We start from the raw sequence: 17324 nt of genomic DNA on the forward strand, positions 1-17324 counted from the left end.
TGGGCTAAGCTGCCACCTGTGGTGCTGGCATCCCATATGGGCGCCAGTTCGAGTCCCAGCTGCTCCTCTTCCAGTCCAGCTCTCTGCTACGGCTTGGAAAAGCAGTAGAAGATGGTCTAAGTGCTTGGGCCCCTGCACCCACATAGGAGACCAGGAGGAAGCTCCTGGCTCCTGCCTTCGGGTCAGCCCAGCTCCAGCTGTTGCAACCATTTGGGGAGTGAACCAGTGAATGGAAGACTTCTCTCTCTCTCTCTCTCTCTCTCTCTCTCTCTCCCCTCTCTTCTTCTCTCTCTCTCTTTCTCTGTAACTCTACCTCTCAAATAAATTAATTCTAAAAATTAAAAAAAAAAAAAACTGTCACCCACTGAGTGCAGGAGCACCTCGGGTTCCCTAAGGAACAGATGAAGGCTCCAGGTTCAAAGTTTCATCCACCCTCAAGGGGCTCATGAACTCCCCTGCGCGCACCTGCAAGTCCCAAGTTAAAAGTCTCCAAGAGGGCTGGCGCCGGGCTCACTAGGCTAATCCTCTGCCTGTGGCGCCGGCACCCTGGGTTCTAGTCCTGGTTGGGGCATCGGATTCTGTCCCGGTTGCTCCTCTTCCAGCCCAGCTCTCTGCTGTGGCCCGGGAAGGCAGTGGAGGATGGCCCAAGTACTTGGGCCCTGCACCCCATGGGAGACCAGGATAAGTACCGGGCTCTTGGCTTCGGATCAGCACAGCGCGCCAGTCGTAGCAGCCATTTGGGGGGTGAACCAACGGAAGGAAGACCTTTCTCTCTGTCTCTCCCTCTCTCACTGTCTAACTCTCTCTGCCTGTCCAAAAAAAAAAAAAAAAAGAGTCTCAAAGAACAGCCATAACAGTAGCGCTCATTCCTTGTGCCTTAGCCTGTCCAGCTGTTCACAGACAGCAACTCGCTGCTTCCTCGAGTACAGGTGAGCCCAACTCTTCCACCTGCTCTCGTCCAGTTCTGCCTGTCCTCGAAGAAGGAAGCCCAGATCCCTCCAGACGGGGCCTTGAAGTTACAGCAGGGAGGGAAGGGCAAGTAGGGCTGAGGATGGGGCCGACTCCCAGGGTGCTCTGGTCCATCCCAGCTAGCTCGGCTCTCCTAGTGAGAGGTGCTCCGGCAGCTCTGTGACCCTTTCCAAGGGAGTCCTGTTCTAGTGTCCCTGCAGTGGCCACCTCTTGTTTCCTGAGATGGGGCAATGATCCTGCCCCCCCCCCCCATGCCAGGAGATGCTGGTCTCTGGGTTGTCGGCCCTGAGAGCGCTGGCTGGAGAGGGCAGCCAGAGGTCGTGGGATCCAGCCCCCTGCCTCCTCCACGTTTGTCCCACCTCTGCCTTCAGATGCAGGGACCAGATGGGCTCCTTTTCCCTGCTTTCCCTTGGCCAAGCGCTCCCCTGATTCCCCCGGGAATTCCCAGTGGCTGATCAGATTGGCCACAGAAAGCCATTTCTTCCTTGTCAGTCCCACCGTGGAACACCAAGTTCTAAATGGCCAAGGACAGTGAGGAAGGAAGCTGTTTCCTTCTCTCTGCCTCCGAGAAAGTTCTGGGGAAACACAAGTCTGCCACAACAAAAAAGGAAAGACAAAAAAAGCTACCTTCCTTGCCTGTCTGCTTGGGCTAAGCGCCTTACTACGCAGTTCCAGTGTTTTCTAGCAGGGAGGCAGGCACCATCACCATTTGCCTTTGAAGAAATCAAGGCTGTGAAACATTGGGTTCCCTGGGGTGGGCGGTTGGAGTGGCGGTTAAAATGAGGCTTGGAAATGCCCACAGCCCTTGTGGGAGTTCTTGCATTCAAGTCTCAGCACTGGGGCCAGCGCTGTGTCGTAGCAGGTAAGGCTGCCGCCTGCAGTGCCAGCATCCCATATGGGCGCCGGTTCGTGTCCCAGCTGCTCCTCTTCCGATCTAGCTCTCTGCTATGGCCCGGGAAAGCAGTGGAGGATGGCCCAAGTCCTTGGGCCCCTGCACCCATGTGGGAGACCCAGAAGAAGCTCCTGGCTCCTGGCTTTGGATTGGCACAGCTCCAGCTGTCACAGCCAACTGGGTGAACCAGCGGATGAAAGATCTCTGTCTCTCTCTCTGCCTCTCCTTCTCTCTCTGTGTAACTCTGACTTTCAAATAAAATAAATAAATCTTAAAAAAAAAAAAAAAGTCTCAGCTCTGCTTCCAATCCCAGCTTACTCCTAATGTGCGCCCTGGGAGGTAACAGATGATGGCTCAAAAAATTGGGTCTCTGTCACCCACCTGGACTGAATTCTGGGCTCCTGGCTTTGGCCTGGCCCAGCCCCAGCTGGCACAGGCATTTAGAGAATGAGCCACAGAAAGAAGATCTTTGTCCCTCTCTGTCTCTCTGCCTTTCAAGTAGAATGAAAATAATCAAAAACATTTTTTTAAGTGTGACGATCATGGATAATACTTTCATAAATTAACCAATGCAAGATCTAGTTACCTGCCTTAGGTCACAGTTAATTAATGGGTACCTACATGGTGTAGAAGCCTAAGAAGCCCAGAGCCCCTGCTCTTTGGGGAGGAAGTGGGGGAACCCCCCAATATACCCAAACATGGAAGCAGCCTCTGTCTGTCCTAGGCCGGGGATGCGAGGAGGCCCTGGTGAGACTGACTTGCCCAGGCAGGGGCAGCTGGACAGGACGAGGACAGAGCCTCCTCAGAGGGGCGGCAGGAGACAGCAGCCAACAGGCCTTTAGGGAGCCTGGGTGGGAGGCTGGCTTCCAGTTCCATCCCCACTCCCGTCCGGAGGGAGCCTGCAGCCGGAGCGGCTCTGAACGCGGCGTGGCCCAAGCCCCCACAACCACAATTCTCATGTCTGTCCTTGTCCTCCTTTCACTGCTGGCCAACACATCTCTATTCCTGGATGCCTGAGCAGGCTTCGCCAGTGAGCTCAGCCCTGCCAGCACCAAGACTGTCCGGAGGTCCAGCCCCTGTCCTCCAGGGCTAACATAAAGCCAGACCCCACCCCCGGGGCCACCCCACCCACCCTTACCACCCACAGCAGAGGGTCCCGGAAGTCTCACTCTGTTCACTCCCAGGAACAGAGCACCTCCCCTTGGACAGGCCCAGAGATGAAACTGGACCTGTTGGTCAGGGCAGAAGCAGAGGGGAAGGGGTCTGGAGCGAGGCGCCCTTGGGGGAAGGGGATCAGTAGATCAGGTGGGGAACGGACACCCCCGCACGTGAGCGAACACCTCTTCTTCCACCTCTCCAGCTGCCAGCAAGGGAGAGGTTAGGAGAGGTTTGGCCACCCTGGGGTGAGGACCGAGCCTGGGAAGCACACCACCTGCTTTCCTTGCTGGACCAGGAATTGTGCCCCTGCCTTCTGGAAACCCATGCACCGTGGTCCAGGGTGTGTGAATTTGGAGACAGCTCCCCGGGTGGGAAGGTATCCTATTCAAGCGGCACAGGGATCCCCGTTCTTCGTTCACCAGCAATCCCCATCTTCCAGTCTTCCTTACCAGGAAGTCCCAACTCCGATCTCACGCTCAGCTTTGCTGCTGCAGCTCCGACCTATTTGTATTCCCAACAACCTCATCCTCATCCAGACTTGAATGTGATCTTGACAGCCTCACCTCGGTCCTGTCACGCCCCCCACCCCCCAGGCCAGGTTTTTCCGTGTGAAACCATCCTCTCTCCACGTCGTCCCCTTCCAAGCCCCTCCCCATCTTGTCGAGCCCCCCCAAACTCCGCCCACCTCGCCCTCCTGGCCATGGCGGCAGCCAATAGCCAAGGGCCTCGATTTGCATAGCGGCGCGGGGGAGCGGCGGAGGCAAGGGGGAGGGACCAGGCGACCTCCTAAATCAAAGTTGGGAGGCGAGGACTGGGCGGAGGGGCCGCCGGGTGCGGGGCTGGGGCCGGCGGGGGGAGGGGGAGGGGGAGGGGATGGGGGGGCGGGCGCAGAGGACCGCGGAGCCGGCCGGACACGGACAGCTCCGTGGCTCCCTCCCTCGGCTCATCCCCGCGTCCCCGCTTCCCTCCTCCCCTCGCTGCCAGCTGCATCCTCTGCAGACCCTCGGAACCCAAGCCCGGGGTCGTCCGGCCCCCGTGGCTCCGTGTCATTGCTCCCCCATCCCCAGCCAACCCCGCAACTTTCTCCGCCCGCCCCCGGGGGCGGGTGGTTGCTTGGCCCGGGAGGGTTTCTCCTGGGGCTCCTTGGGGGCAGTGTCTGGAGAAAGGCTCCACAACTCCGGGGGGAAGCCCGCCGCCCGCCGCCTGGCTCCGGCGGGCCTGCCGTCGGGTCTCGGTGCCCTCCCTCGGCCTCGCCCCCAACCATGACCGAAATGAGCGAGAAGGAGAACGAACCGGATGACGCGGCCACCCACACCCCCCCGGGGACCGTCCCCGCCCTCCAGGAAACCAAGGTAAGTCGGGAGTGGAGGGGCTCGAGGCCTGGCCCCAGCTTGGGCAGGGGGTGGTCCCTGGCCCGAGCGCCCCCTTCCCGGCTCTGGGTTCGCGGTGGGCTTGAGCGCCTGGGGTCACAGTACCAGGTTCTCCATGATCCCCACGGCTGGGCGCAGCGCCCCGGGGAAGGAGAGGGTGCGCGCCGAGGGGCCGAGCGGAGACCCCAGGGCAGACACTCCTGGCCCACGCGCGGAGCAGCCGCGCGGCCGCCACCCTCTGGGGGTTCTAAGTGGGCTTTCTTGGATGGAAGCGGCGCGGAGCCGGCGGAGCGAGCAGGGGCCCGTGCGCGGTGGTGCGAGCCGGTGTCCGCCCCGGTCTGCGTGCGGGCGCGCCCCGCGCCGCTCCGCAGGCGTCTCCACCGCCAGCCTGCCTGGGTCTCGGCGTCGCTGTGAGCTCTCGCCCCGTTCTCTCGGGGTGTTTCTCTGCGAGTGCCCCTCTCTGACCCACCGCAGTCCTGCAATCCCTCCCAGCGCGGTGGGTCCGCGGACGTGCGGCCGCGACCGGGGGGTGCGCAGCTTGCGAATCCGCGCTGGGGGCTGCGGCAGCGCGGGCCGTCGGGCGCGGGCGGGGACCCGGGTGCTGCGGCGGCTCGGGAGCAGACAGGCATCCCCACCCCCACCCTGGAGCGGGACGAGGTGGGGGGAGCGGGCGGGCACGAAAGAAGAAGTCATCGTAATTAATGAATGTCATAATTAACCCTAATTATGTATGATTGTTACTCCGGCGGGAGTCACAATGAATAAATTATTCCCCAGTGAAGGCAGGCGGAGCCCAGACTCCTGCCTGGGGTGGGGGGGACGCCACTCATGATCATCACCCCCTAATCTGTCTGCTCCCTGCCCAAGTTCAAGGCGCTGGAGACTGACCCGCAGGAAGTTGTGCGGGTGCGAGCTGAGTGGCCGGGGATGGCAAGAAAGGGGGCAGTGCGAGGGCGCCCTTGCCCCTGCCCTGTCTTCAGCCCAAAGCCTGCCTCTTGCTAGGGTCCACCCTGGCATTTTGCTCCCATCCGTTGTTTCCCAGAGAAGGGTCGGTGCAGACCAGAAGTGGGTGGGGCCTTGGGCTCTTTGGTGCCCTTGGTCGTGCTACAAGCTCTTCCCACCACCCTCTTCCTCAGCCTTCTCTCTTGACCACCCCTCAGGATATGAGGTTAATTCAAGGTCAAGGTCATCAGAGAATGCTGGGGGCCGGGGGATGAGCAGGGCAGGGGTGGAGTCTGGCTGAGGCACCCCAGGAAGCACCTTTTCCCCAGGAACCAGAGATCTTCAGATCCTTTGACCTTCTCTTGCCCCTTCCTGAAATTGAGATTGACACACAGACCAGAGCTAGCCCCCGCTCCTCACCATGGAGAGCCACGTCTCTTCTGAGACGGGAATGAGGTGCCAGGAAGGGAAAACCATGCCTGGAATAAATGTGAGAGTTCCTCTCAAGCAGAGGGCCCCAGGGGCTGAGCCCCACCCTGGGTTCCAGCGCCCTGTTCCCAGTTGCCTGCTGACCACCCAGGACAGACAGTCTCCCCACTTGCTTGCTTCCTTCCTTCCCAGGAGCCTGGGGGCCTCCCAGCCCCTGCCTGGCTCCCCCCACCCAGGCCCATGGGCTCCAGGCCCCTGGTCAGGAGTGCTGGGCAGGCAGGCAGGGGCTGGCTCAGCAGTCCGGCAGGCTGCAAGTCCAGCTGCAGAGAGGGGAGGCCAGGGCCTGGCAGGTCTGCTCCCGCCTCCTCCCAGCCCAAGGACCCTCCAATGTCATTGGGGTGAGCCGTGGAGATGCCAGGAGCAGCGCAGGAGAGGGCCTCCGCACCTGACCCAGCCCTCCGGGCCCTCTCCTGCACATCTCGTGAGAGACACAGGGCGGACCACACAGGCTGCACTGTGGCTCATGCTGGGGCGTTCAGCAGGGCAGAGGCAGGAGGAGAGAGAACTGGGGCCCAGCACAGCCTCCCTCCATCCCCCACTTCAGCCTGGCCCAAGGCAGCCCAGACTGGGAGCTGGGAGAGGGGCTGCTTGCTGCTCACCAGAGGGGGCTGGCGCCTGTGGGCAGCAGGACCAAGAATCCAGGCCTCCTACTCATCAGTGTTTGGTGTCCCCTAGGAATTTATTTATTCTTTAAAAAAGATTTATTTTATTTGAAAGAGTTACAGAGAGAGGGAGAGACAGATCTTCCATCTGCTGGTTCACTCCCCAAGTGGCTTCAATGGCCAGGGCTGGGCCAGGGCTGAGCCAGGCCGAAGCCAGGAGCCAGGAACACCATCTGGGTCTCCCATGTGGGTGCAGGGGCTCAAGCACTTGGGCCGTCTTCCACTGCTTTCCCAGGCCATAGCAGGGAGCTGGATCGGAAGTGGAGCAGATGAGACTCAAACCAGCACCCATATGGCACGCTGGCATCGCAGGCAGCAACTTTACCCGCTGCACCCCAGGGCTGGCCCCACTGCCTGGGCATTCATTGCCAACCCTGCTTTCCCTAAGGCTGGGTCTCAGCCCTGCCCCATGCTTCTCCGTGAACCTCCCAGAGGGTCCCTCCTCCTTGGATCCTCACCCCATTCTACCACAGAGAGCCTGCCCATCACCCCCTTAGGTGCCATCCCGGGAGGATCCCGCCACACCAGCTCTGCCATCTGAATGAGCTGGTGCCACGTCCGCCGCCACCCATTGCCAGCTGCCTTGGTGCCTTTTCAGGAGATGCTGTGGGAAACTGAGGAAAGACAGGGCCATCCAGAGTGTGGGAAAACAGGGAAGAGGGCGCCCAGGCCACGAGCAGACCAGCTGCGGGTATATGGGGGGAGGAGTAGAGAGCTGGCTTGCCAGGGCCCATGGCAACTTCTGGCCCTGCCCGGGAATGCCCCCCTGGGGGGCACCAGCCATATGACTGGCAGGGAGAGGAATAAAGGGCCTCTCCAGGAACTGGGAGACCCAGGAGTGGGAATGCCGGGACTGGCCACACCAAGCCAGAGGTCTGTCCCAGGCCATTGGGCAGCAGTGCCCCCACCCTTCCCTCTTGCCACAGCCCTTGGGGCATGCCAGCCCCCAGATGTGATCTGTCATTCCTTCTGGCTTCTCGGCCGTCCTGGGATCCGGGGCCCAGAGCAGAGGCAGGGCTGGTGCTGGGGGGTGTTCTGTCCCAGAGGCCTCTGGCACCCTGCGCTTGTGGCTGTAGCACCAGGACTAGGAGGGGTCCAGAGAGCCCGGAGGCTGGTGAGCGCAGAGCCCTTCCTACTACCTCATCCTCCGAGGGTTGCTAGGGAGATCGTGGCCTGGGGCGAGGGGACACCCCAGGGGCCAGGTTTCAGCCCGTGCAGGGGAGCCCTGCCCAGTGATGGCAGCTGCACAGATGGAACGACTGTCCCATGGGAGGGCGGGCGCGCTTCCCCTGGCAAGAGGGACGGACACAGGTGGACAGCGCTCAGGATGAGAGGCCGGCCAGTCTTTCAGGTCCCTTCGAACCCCAGATGCCATGCCTGACCAGTCGGACGAGCCCATGGCTCAGTGCAGGACGGGGTGGGCGGCCGAGGCAGGGCCAGAGCAGAGGATGGCCCTGGTCATTTGGGCTCGGGAGCTTGAACCACTGGTCCCAGTCCTGGCTCTGCTGCTGGACAGTTGAGGACTTGCGAGCTAACGGTTTAGCCCTGGGAGCCTCAGTGCCTCATCTGGAAAGTGGGACAGCAATGGTTCCTCCTCAGAGGGTGGTGTCAGGACTAACGAGGTGCGGATGCAAAGCCATCACTCAGTCTGGCCCTCCGAGATGTACGCTCCTGGGGGTTTGTTCTGCTGCTTGTTAATCCAGAGCCTTGTGTGGCTTAAAGAGCACCTAGTCAGGTCTCTTCCCTCTTGGAGGTGGGGAAACTGAGGCTGAGAGGAGGTGAAGTGGTTTGCCTCAGGCAGCAGGTTCAGTTCCGCCTCCACTCCCAACCCCGAGACTCTAAAGGGGCTCTGTGCCCAGATTTCCTGGACAGCAGGGGGAGCAGTTGGGGTTGGTGCTGTGTCGCAGCGGGTCAGGCCACCACCTGTGACACCAGCATCCCACGTGGGCGCCCTTCGCATCCCAGCTGCTCCACTTCCAAACCAGCCCCCTGTTAATGCACCTGGGAGGGCAGTGGAAGTGGCCCGAGTGCTTGGGCCCCGCCCCAGAGTCCCGGCTTCATGGCCATTTGAGGAGGGGAGCAGTGGATGGAAGGTTCTCTCTCTCTCTCTCTCTGAAACTCTGCCTTTCAAATAAATAAGTAAATCTTTAAAAATAAACAAAAAAAAAAAAAAAAGGAAAGAAAGAGCGAGAGAAAGAGGGGCAGCGTTCACCTGCCTCTCCCCAGCCCCTCAGAGCCACACTCGCCCAGACGGCCTGCAGCCTGATCCGGCCTGGTGTTTGTTTAATAATAATTCTACCTCTGTGGCAATGCACAGAGGGCCTGGGGCTTGCTTCTCACAGACACACAAAGAAGCCCACAGTGCCATCCAGGAAGCTGGGTTTGGAAGGAGCCGAGCAGTTCGGCGTGCCAGACACCCCGGGGCCCTGGCTCCCAGCTGGCACAGCAGGGCCTGCCTTGTTCCCAAACAGCCCCTCCCTGCTCACCCCTCTGACTTGCTGCCTGCTGGCCTCCCAGAGGCTAGAGGGGCCACCGCTTCCACCTCCTGGCACGGCTGCCAGGCAGGCAGCCATGGTACACGGGCCGCCCGGCGTGCCAGCTGGGAGCCCTGGCCAAGCCTCCCTGCCTGGAGCCAGGTCTCCACTCCCTTATTCTAGCGCTGCTGGAAGGAGGGGGCGGGGTAAGTTGTTCCCCGCTGGAGGGGAGAGGGACAGGGCTGTGGGCAGCGAGCTTCCCAGACCTCCCTCAGGGCAGACAAAATGAGGGCGTGCTTGGGTGGACAGGTGAGACAGCTCTGCCTCCCTCCAGGCTCCACCCCCTGCTCCAGCTCATGGGCCCTGGGCAGGGTTCCAGCCCCTACTCATCATTTGTTCAATGGTGACACATTAGCTGAGCACCTACTATGTGATGAGGCCCTGTGTGGAGGTTTGCAGGGACTGTGCCTGCCCTCCAGACACTCCTGGTCTGCTGGGCAAGAGAGAAACGAGTGGCAGCAGTGACCTGATGGAGCCGTGAGGGAAGCAGGGCTTGGGTGCCGTGGGCACCAGCGGATGGAGTGTTTCGAGGACTTGCCCGTCCAAAGCTCCGAAGCTCAAAAGCATGGGCGAGTTCCGGGATCCGCCCGTCTGGGCCGCAGGCAGCAGGCCGAGGCTGCAGGCACAGGGCTGCCACCTCTAGTGGAGTCTCTTGGCCGGAGTGAGGGCCTTGGGCTGTGTCCTGAGGAGCCATGGGAGGTTTTTATCAGGTCAGGGGTCACTTCCTGTGTAGAAGCCGGATGGGGCTGCAGAGTGAGGCAGCGGGTTAAGCAGAAGCCATGAACCAGGCTGCGCCATCAGGGCCAGAACTCAGGCTGGGCTGTGGAGATGATGTGATGGGAGGATGGATGGGGAGGTCTTTTGTTTTGTTTCAAAGATTTATTTGAGAAACAGATGTCAGGGAGAGATGGAGAGCCAGACACCAATTTTCCATTCACTCCCCAAATGTTCACCACAGAGCAGGGCTAGCCCAAAGCCGGGAGCCAGGAACCCCATCCTGGTCTCTCCTTGGGTGGCAGGGGCCCAAACACTCAGGCCATCCTCTGCTGCTTTCCCAGGCACATTAGCAGGGAGCTGGATCAGAAGTGGAGCAGCAGGGACTCGAACCTACATTCTGATATGGTATGCTGGTTCATAGGCAGCAGCTTAACCCGCTGTGCCACAATACTGGCCCCTGGGGAGAACCAGCCCTGTGAATGGGGTCCAAGGGAGTGCTCCTCATTCTCCTTTCAGCCTCGTCAACAACATGGAAAACTGAAAACCTAGCATGTTTTGCTTGGTTCCCAAAAAGTTTTTTTAAGATGTATTTATTTGAAAGTCAGAGTAACAGAGAGAGAAGGAGAGACACAGAGAGATCTTCCACCCACTGGTTCACTCCGCAGATGGCCACAATGACCAGGGCTGGGCCTGGACTAAGCCAAGGGCTTCATCTGGGTTTCCCAAGTGGGTGGCAGGGGCCTAAGCACTTGGGTGGTCTTTGCTGCTTTCCCAGGCCATAGCAGAGAGCCGGGTCAGAAGTGAAGCAGCTGGGACTCGAACTGGCTCCCATATGGGATGCCGGCACCACAGGCCACGGCTTTACCCACTGTGCCACAGTGCCAACCTCCCCCACATCCTCACCCCGCAGATCTGTGTGTGTGTGTGTAGAGAGAGTAATTTATATATACATAAATTGAGTTTAGTAAATAGTACACTCATGCAACAAAATACTGGATAGCCATAAAAAAGAATAATGAAACTCTTTATGTTGGTATGGAATGATTTCCAAGATTTACTGTTAACTGTATAAGCAAGGTGCAGGGAAAACAGTGTACTACTACCATTTTCGCAAAGAAAAAAATGGGAAAAGCCTCTGCGGTGGCACAGCAGGTTAAGCTGCCACCTGCAGTGCCAGCATCCCATATGGGCACAGGTTGGGGTCCCAGGTGCTCCACTTCCAGTCCAGCTCCTTGCTAATTTGCCTAGGAAAACAGTGGAGGAAGGCCCAGGTACATGGGCCCCTGCCACCCACATGGGAGACCTGGATCGGTCTCCTGGCTTCAGCCTGGCCCAGCCTTGGCCATCGCAGCCATTTGGGGATTAAACCAGAGGATGGAAGATGGAAGATCTCTCTCTCTCTCTCACTCTCACTCTCACTCTCATTCTCTTTCTGCTGTGCCTTTCAAATAAATAAATAAATTATTCTTAAAAATTTGTGGCTGGCGCCGCGGCTCACTAGGCTAATCCTCCACCTAGCGGCGCCGGCACACCAGGTTCTAGTCCCAGTTGGGGCGCCGGATTCTGTCCCAGTTGCCCCTCTTCCAGGCCAGCTCTCTGCTGTGGCCAGGGAGTGCAGTGGAGGATGGCCCAGGTGCTTGGGCCCTGCACCCCATGGGAGACCAGGATAAGCACCTGGCTCCTGGCTCCTGCCATCGGATCAGCGCGGTGCACCGGCCGCAGCGCGCCGGCCACGGCGGCCATTGGAGGGTGAACCAACGGCAAAGGAAGACCTTTCTCTCTGTCTCTCTCTCTCACTGTCCACTCTGCCTGTCAAAAAAAAATTGTTTCTACCCAATTTCACATAAAAGTCTATTTCTTTTGGGAAGCTGGGCAGCCCGGCCACACTGGGCTGGCCTTGTGGACAAGCCTCAGCTGACCAGAAACCAGCAGCTGCTCCCTTGCTGTCCACTTAGCCACAGTCCCCACCACTCTGAACTGTCTGCCTGCGCCGGCAGAACGCCCTTCTATTTCCGGCTCCTTCAGGCGGCTGAACTTGGGAGCCAGTCTCTTCGTACTTCCTCTCAGCCCCCACGCTGCTGTGGCTGCCACCACGGAGGCATCCCGAGGGGAAGCCTGCCCGCCTGGGCCAGCCCCCCTGCAGCCGCCCACTGCCCGCCCCCTCTTCTTCCTGCAGCTCCAGCGATTCAAGCGCTCACTGTCTCTCAAGACCATCCTCCGGAGTAAGAGTGTGGAGAACTTCTTCCTCCGCTCTGGCTCGGAGATCAAGTGCCCCACCGAGGTGCTGCTGACACCCCCGACCCCCCTCCCCCCGCCCTCCCCGCCCTCCGCATCCACCGCGGGGGGCCTGCCGACGCCTGCCCCCTCCCCGTGCCCAGTCCCACGCCCCCTGGCGCCTCTCAAGCCAGTGAGGCTGCACAGCTTCCAGGAGCACGTCTTCAAGAGAGCCAGCCCGTGTGAGCTGTGCCGCCAGCTCATCGTGGGTAGGTGCCTGACCGCGGGTGGGGGAGGGGCGGGGGACTTCCTGTGCCTCTCCCCCTGGGCAGGGGAGTGCACGCTCCTGGGCTGGGTGTGTACCACTCCATCCGCTGGCCGCTGGGTGCTGGGCCTGAAGGTTGACCCTTGGCTGTCCCCGTGCCCTACCTGCCTCCTCTGCTCCTTGCCCGTGGGGGTGTCCGCTCTTGACGACCGCTCTTGCTCGTCCCAGGAAACTCCAAGCAGGGCTTGCGATGCAAAACCTGCAAAGTCAGCGTCCACCTCTGGTGCTCCGAGGAGATCTCCCGCCAGCCATGCCCGGGCAAGACGGTGAGTGGGGGGAGTGGGCGGCGATGACCGGCCTCGGGTGCAGGCTGTGCCCAGTCCCTGAGTGCTGCCCCCAGACTGCTTCCTCCCGGGGTTTGGGAAGGGCCAGGTTCTTGATGGGCTGTGACCGTCCCGTGCCCTCTCTCTGCCCCCTCTTGCCACAGTCCACTTCCTTCCGCCGTAACTTCAGCTCCCCGCTCCTGGTGCACCAACCGCTACCAGTCTGTGCCACGAGCAGAGAGTCCCCACCCTCTGGTGAGCGCCCCCCCAGCCCGCGCACCATTGCCCCTGTTCCTACTGTGTGGGATGAGAAATCCACAGAGTCCCCAGATGGGTGCCTGAGTCACCCTGGCACTGCCAGTCCTTGGCGCCAGCTCTACCCTTCCGTGAATTCTCCTGCCCTAAATACAGGCCTTCTTCATCCATTCACACATGCCCGCCTTCATCCATCCTAAACCCACACTTTGCCAGGCACTGTGCTAGACCCTGAGGCACGGCTGACGTTCGGGCCCCGAGCCGGGGAGCCAGGTGTGAAATGGACAGTCGGGCATGTCATTAGCCAGCCACTGTTGGGATGAGGGCCTTGGAGGAGAAAGACAGAGACCAGAGCCCTCAGCAGGGGGCAAGGAATGAGCCATGGAGGGCACAGGGCATCCTGTGGGCTCCAGAGGCCTGAGGCAGGAAGGGGTGGGAATCAAAAAAGGACAAAGTGCCCGGGCCTAGGGGAGGGGGGAGGTGGAGAGACACTGGCTGCAAGGCCTCCGTGTGCGCTTTGCGAGCGGCATTTGGACTCTAGCCTAAGGACGTGGCACGCCTGTTCAGGAGCGCTCTGCTTGGCGGGCGTGGGAGGGGCTGCCGTGGCCGCAGGGGGTCCGAGTGGCAGGCCCACGACAGCTGCTGAGGCAGTTTGGTCGCTGGAGCTCTGCCAGCAGCATCGGCAGTGGAGAGATGTGGGCACATCCCAGGGCTGCTGGGAGGCGGGAAGGTGACAGGGAAGCCGTGGGCAGCCCAGGAGGCCAGCAGGGCAGGAGGCTGCAGGTTCCTGCGCGGGGGGGCCCACGGGAGGGCATGCAACTGCCCGAGACAAATGAGACCCGGGCCGAGGGAGGGCAGAGCCGGTGCCAGGCTTGAGGGTGCCCCCTCAGCAGGGGCCAGCGGGAAGGTGGACCCCGTCTACGAGACCCTGCGCTATGGCACCTCCCTGGCCCTCATGAATCGCTCCAGCTTCAGCAGCACCTCTGAGTCCCCCACGAGGAGCCTGGTACGGTCGGGGTGGGGGTGCGCCCAGAAGCGAAGCCTTGGCCGGGGTGGGGGGGCAGCCTGGGGGCAGGGCCTGACCGACCACTCTTCCCCACCCCCCACCTCCCGCCTCTGTCCCCAGAGCGAGCGGGATGAGCTGACCGAGGATGGAGAAGGCAGCATCCGCAGCTCAGAGGAGGGGCCTGGTGACAGCGGTGAGCAGCGGGGAGCCAGGGGCAGGCAAGGGGGGCTTAGGGGAGGCCGTCCCTGTCCCTGCTGCTTCACACCCTGGCCTGCCCTGGCTTCCCAGTGTTCACAGCCCCAGCTGAGAGCGAGGGGTCGGGAGCAGAGGAGAAGAGCCCTGGACAGCAGGTGAGCCGCGCTCGCACTGAGTCCCCAGAGGCGGTGTGGGAAGGGGCCTCCTTGACACTGGGGGTCACTGCCCCTCGGCACAAGGCATCACAGGGGAGTTGAGGGTGTTGTGCACTCATCACCGACGGAGAGCTCCCCCCCAGCCCCCCAGGCTCCCCGTGCGGAAGGATGTGGGGCCCATGTACTCCTACGTCGCGCTCTACAAGTTTCTGCCCCAAGAGAGCAACGACCTGGCCCTGCAGTAAGTCCAGTGCGTGGCCGCCCCGCCGGGCAGCGGGGTCTCAGGCTCTGCCCCCAGAGGGGCATGCTCAGGAACCTCCTCTTCACACCCTGGGTCCCCACCCAGTGTCCCCAAGGCTGGGGGCAGGGCGCTGCGCAGGGTCTCCAGGGGCCAGGTCCCCCTGCCCCCTGTGCCAGCCCAGCTCCCCCCTCCCCAGACCGGGAGACCGAATCCAGCTGGTGGATGACTCCAACGAGGACTGGTGGAAGGTGAGTTAGCAGGGGTGGAGAGTGGAGGGACCCTGGCTGGACGCCTCCACTGCCTCTACCCTCCACGGGCACTGCCCCACCTTCTTGCTGGGTTGCAAAGACCTTCCTCCTCCAACGGCTGGTCCTGGCCAAGCCCAGGACTGACCCTTGGGCCCGGCTCTCAGTTTGGCCCTCCCTGCTTCAGCTTTGTCCCTCTGCCTACCTCATGCCCTCCCCCTGGGCTGGGGACTGGCACCCAGGGAGCCCGGGGTGTGGAGAGTGTTGGCGTTGACTCTGAGTGGGGACAGCCTAGGGGAGGCAGTACAGGGTGCATGGGGGTGGGGTGGCGGTGCTCACTGCCAAGCTCCCCCGCAGGGCAAGATTGGCGATCGGGTCGGCTTCTTCCCAGCCAATTTTGTGCAGCGGGTGCGGCCAGGCGAGAATGTTTGGCGCTGCTGCCAACCCTTCTCTGGGAACAAGGAACAGGGTTACATGAGCCTCAAGGAGAACCAGGTGAGTGCCTGGGCCCCACAGCCTGGGCGGGAGGCAGGGGAAGGGGCAGGGACCAGTGGCTTGCAGGCTGAAGCTGGCAGCCCGGCAATGGGGTAGGAGAGATGGGAAGGCAGGGCCAACAGAGGCAGGGGCGAGTGAAGTTCAGCGTGGCTCGGGCAAGGCCAGAGCGGTGGGTGGGGTGTGAGTGCTGGCTCTGCCTCTGGTTTGCCCAAGCGCAACCTCAGGCAAGTCCTTTTCCCTCTGTGATGGCCTCTGCGAGATAGGGTGGGAGAGGCATCAGAGCAGCTGATGTCAAGGTCGGCCCCAAGTGTGCCTTACACCCTCGCGGGATCTGCTCCCATCACACCGGCTAAGTGGCCACATCAGCCGCTGGCCCCATCATCCCCCGGAGGCTGCAGCCAGTGCTGGGTCTCAGCTCCGTCTTCCTCCCCCTCAGATCTGTGTGGGCGTGGGCAGGAGCAAGGACGCTGAGGGCTTCATCCGTGTCAGCAGTGGCAAGAAGCGGGGCCTGGTGCCAGCCGACGCCCTGACCGAGATCTGAGAGGAGCCAAGAGAACCCACGCCACCCCTGCCTAGGCCTGGCCCCTGCTTCTGGCCTGGGGTGGGGGGAGGCACCCTCGTCCACACTCCCCCTCCCTCTGCCCCTCTCCCAGGTGCCACCCACCATGGCTTAGGAAGGATTTGTCCTGGGTGGGGCGCCCCAAGTGGGTCGGTCCTCTGGGACTTGAGGTGGGGGAGACGGTGGGAGAGAACGAGGAAGCTGCAGGGAGGGGGGCCCCGGGCATCCCATGTAGTGCCGCGGAGGCCAGCCCTGGGGGAGGCTTCCAGTTTCCTCCTGCCCACACCTCCTTTGCATGCCCAACCCCCCTCCGAGCACAGAGCCTCTGCTTGGGTCCATGTGTGTGTGCACCCGCACGTCTGCCCCTTTGCCAGCTCGGGCCCTGGGGGAGGGGCTGTCCGTGTCCCTCCTGCTCTCCTCCCCGGGGCCGGGAGGGGACCCAGGGCCGCCTCCTGGTCTCACCACCTCTTGTCGCTCCGTCAATTCTCAGGAACGTTCTGCAGGAATCTCTCCCATTACTTGAAACCTGGGCTGACAGAGGAGGGGAGGGCTGAGGTCTGGGAGGGTGTGACAAATCAGAGACTGTCCCCTCAAGTGGAAGGAACATCACCGGACAGCAGCCTCACCCTGCTCTTGTCCACCGGGAAAGGACACCCACGAGCAGCCTGGACACAGAGGCCCACCCGAGGAGGAGGCACTGACCCACACCTGGCCTTCCCCGCCCCCTTCCTGGGCTCTGCCGAATCCCTTTCCTGGGTGTATCAGCTGCCCCCCCACCCCTGTCTGGGACACGGAGCCCTGGAGGAAGGGCCGGAGACAGCCGAGGAAAGTGGGGGGGACCCCTGGGGTGGGGTGGGCACAGGGGGAGGACCCCTTCTCTCTGGTGCCAACACCCCTCCCTCCCCCAAGCTCAGAGCCTCCTCTTGTGCCCTCGGTCGTGCTGGCCAATGCCACCCCCATCCTAGGCACAGCCACATGCTCCCGCGCAGTGGAGGGGACACTTATCTTCCTTCCCGGCAGCCCTTCCCCCACTCCTCCCCCGCCGAGGCGGGGCTCAAGCCACACTGCCCTGTTTGCTGCCATAGGCCCACCCCCCAGCCCCATCCCGGGGGCGGGCCCAATGCCCACTGTACATGAGGCTGCATGGCGGGTCTGCTGGGGCATTGCCCGGCCCCCAGACCCCTAATTAAATGTTTCTTGTCCCAGCCTGTCCACTCTGCTGTTTGATTGGGGTGGGGGTGTGTGTGGCCAGGAGGCTGGGGGGGGGCAGAATATTGGTCTCCCAGAGAGGACTGGTGCTGGTGCTCACGTGTAGGGGCGGCGGGGGGGGGGGCAGGCCTCCTCAGCCCCTCCCACCCCGGCAGCCTGAGACTGGCGGTGTCTGGGGGTAGCCAGAGGGCAGAGTGACGCAAAACACCTGCGGAAAGGGGCGGTTTGGACACGGAAGGGAGAAGGGGTGTGGCCGCGGCCGCATTCCGCTTCTCAGAGCACCTGCGCCGCGCAGCGGTTGGGCCCCCAGCTCGGCGTCTTGGCACCGTCGGCCACCGGAGGTGCCCTCCCGGTCCGGCCATGCTTGGGGTGCAAGAGGGCTCAGTACCCAGCCAAGATCAACCTCTCCGGGGGAACGCTGGCGCCGGG

At 62.0% G+C, this 17324-nt stretch overlaps 1 protein-coding gene across 2 annotated transcripts; it reads left to right on the forward strand.

The window, feature by feature from the left end:
* The first annotated feature begins 3843 nt into the window (after positions 1-3843).
* STAC2 (SH3 and cysteine rich domain 2) lies at positions 3844-15811 on the forward strand. Of its 2 annotated transcripts, none has more exons than XM_008271396.5 (11): positions 3844-4371; positions 11910-12216; positions 12441-12538; positions 12700-12790; positions 13681-13796; positions 13917-13989; positions 14085-14146; positions 14290-14387; positions 14584-14635; positions 14990-15127; positions 15564-15811. In XM_008271396.5, the coding sequence occupies exons 1-11, from the start codon at positions 4282-4284 to the stop codon at positions 15666-15668; spliced, it is 1230 nt and encodes a 409-aa protein (XP_008269618.1). In that variant the 5' UTR covers positions 3844-4281; the 3' UTR covers positions 15669-15811. The 2 variants fall into 2 exon arrangements, with proteins under 2 accessions (XP_008269618.1, XP_002719382.1); XM_002719336.6 differs by having other exon boundaries at positions 4145-4371; positions 13684-13796.
* Positions 15812-17324: the final 1513 nt, after the last annotated feature.

This window comes from Oryctolagus cuniculus, chromosome 17 (assembly GCF_051225735.1).
Source record: "Oryctolagus cuniculus isolate XC-2025 breed Fujian yellow rabbit chromosome 17, ASM5122573v1, whole genome shotgun sequence".
NCBI lineage: Eukaryota > Metazoa > Chordata > Mammalia > Lagomorpha > Leporidae > Oryctolagus > Oryctolagus cuniculus.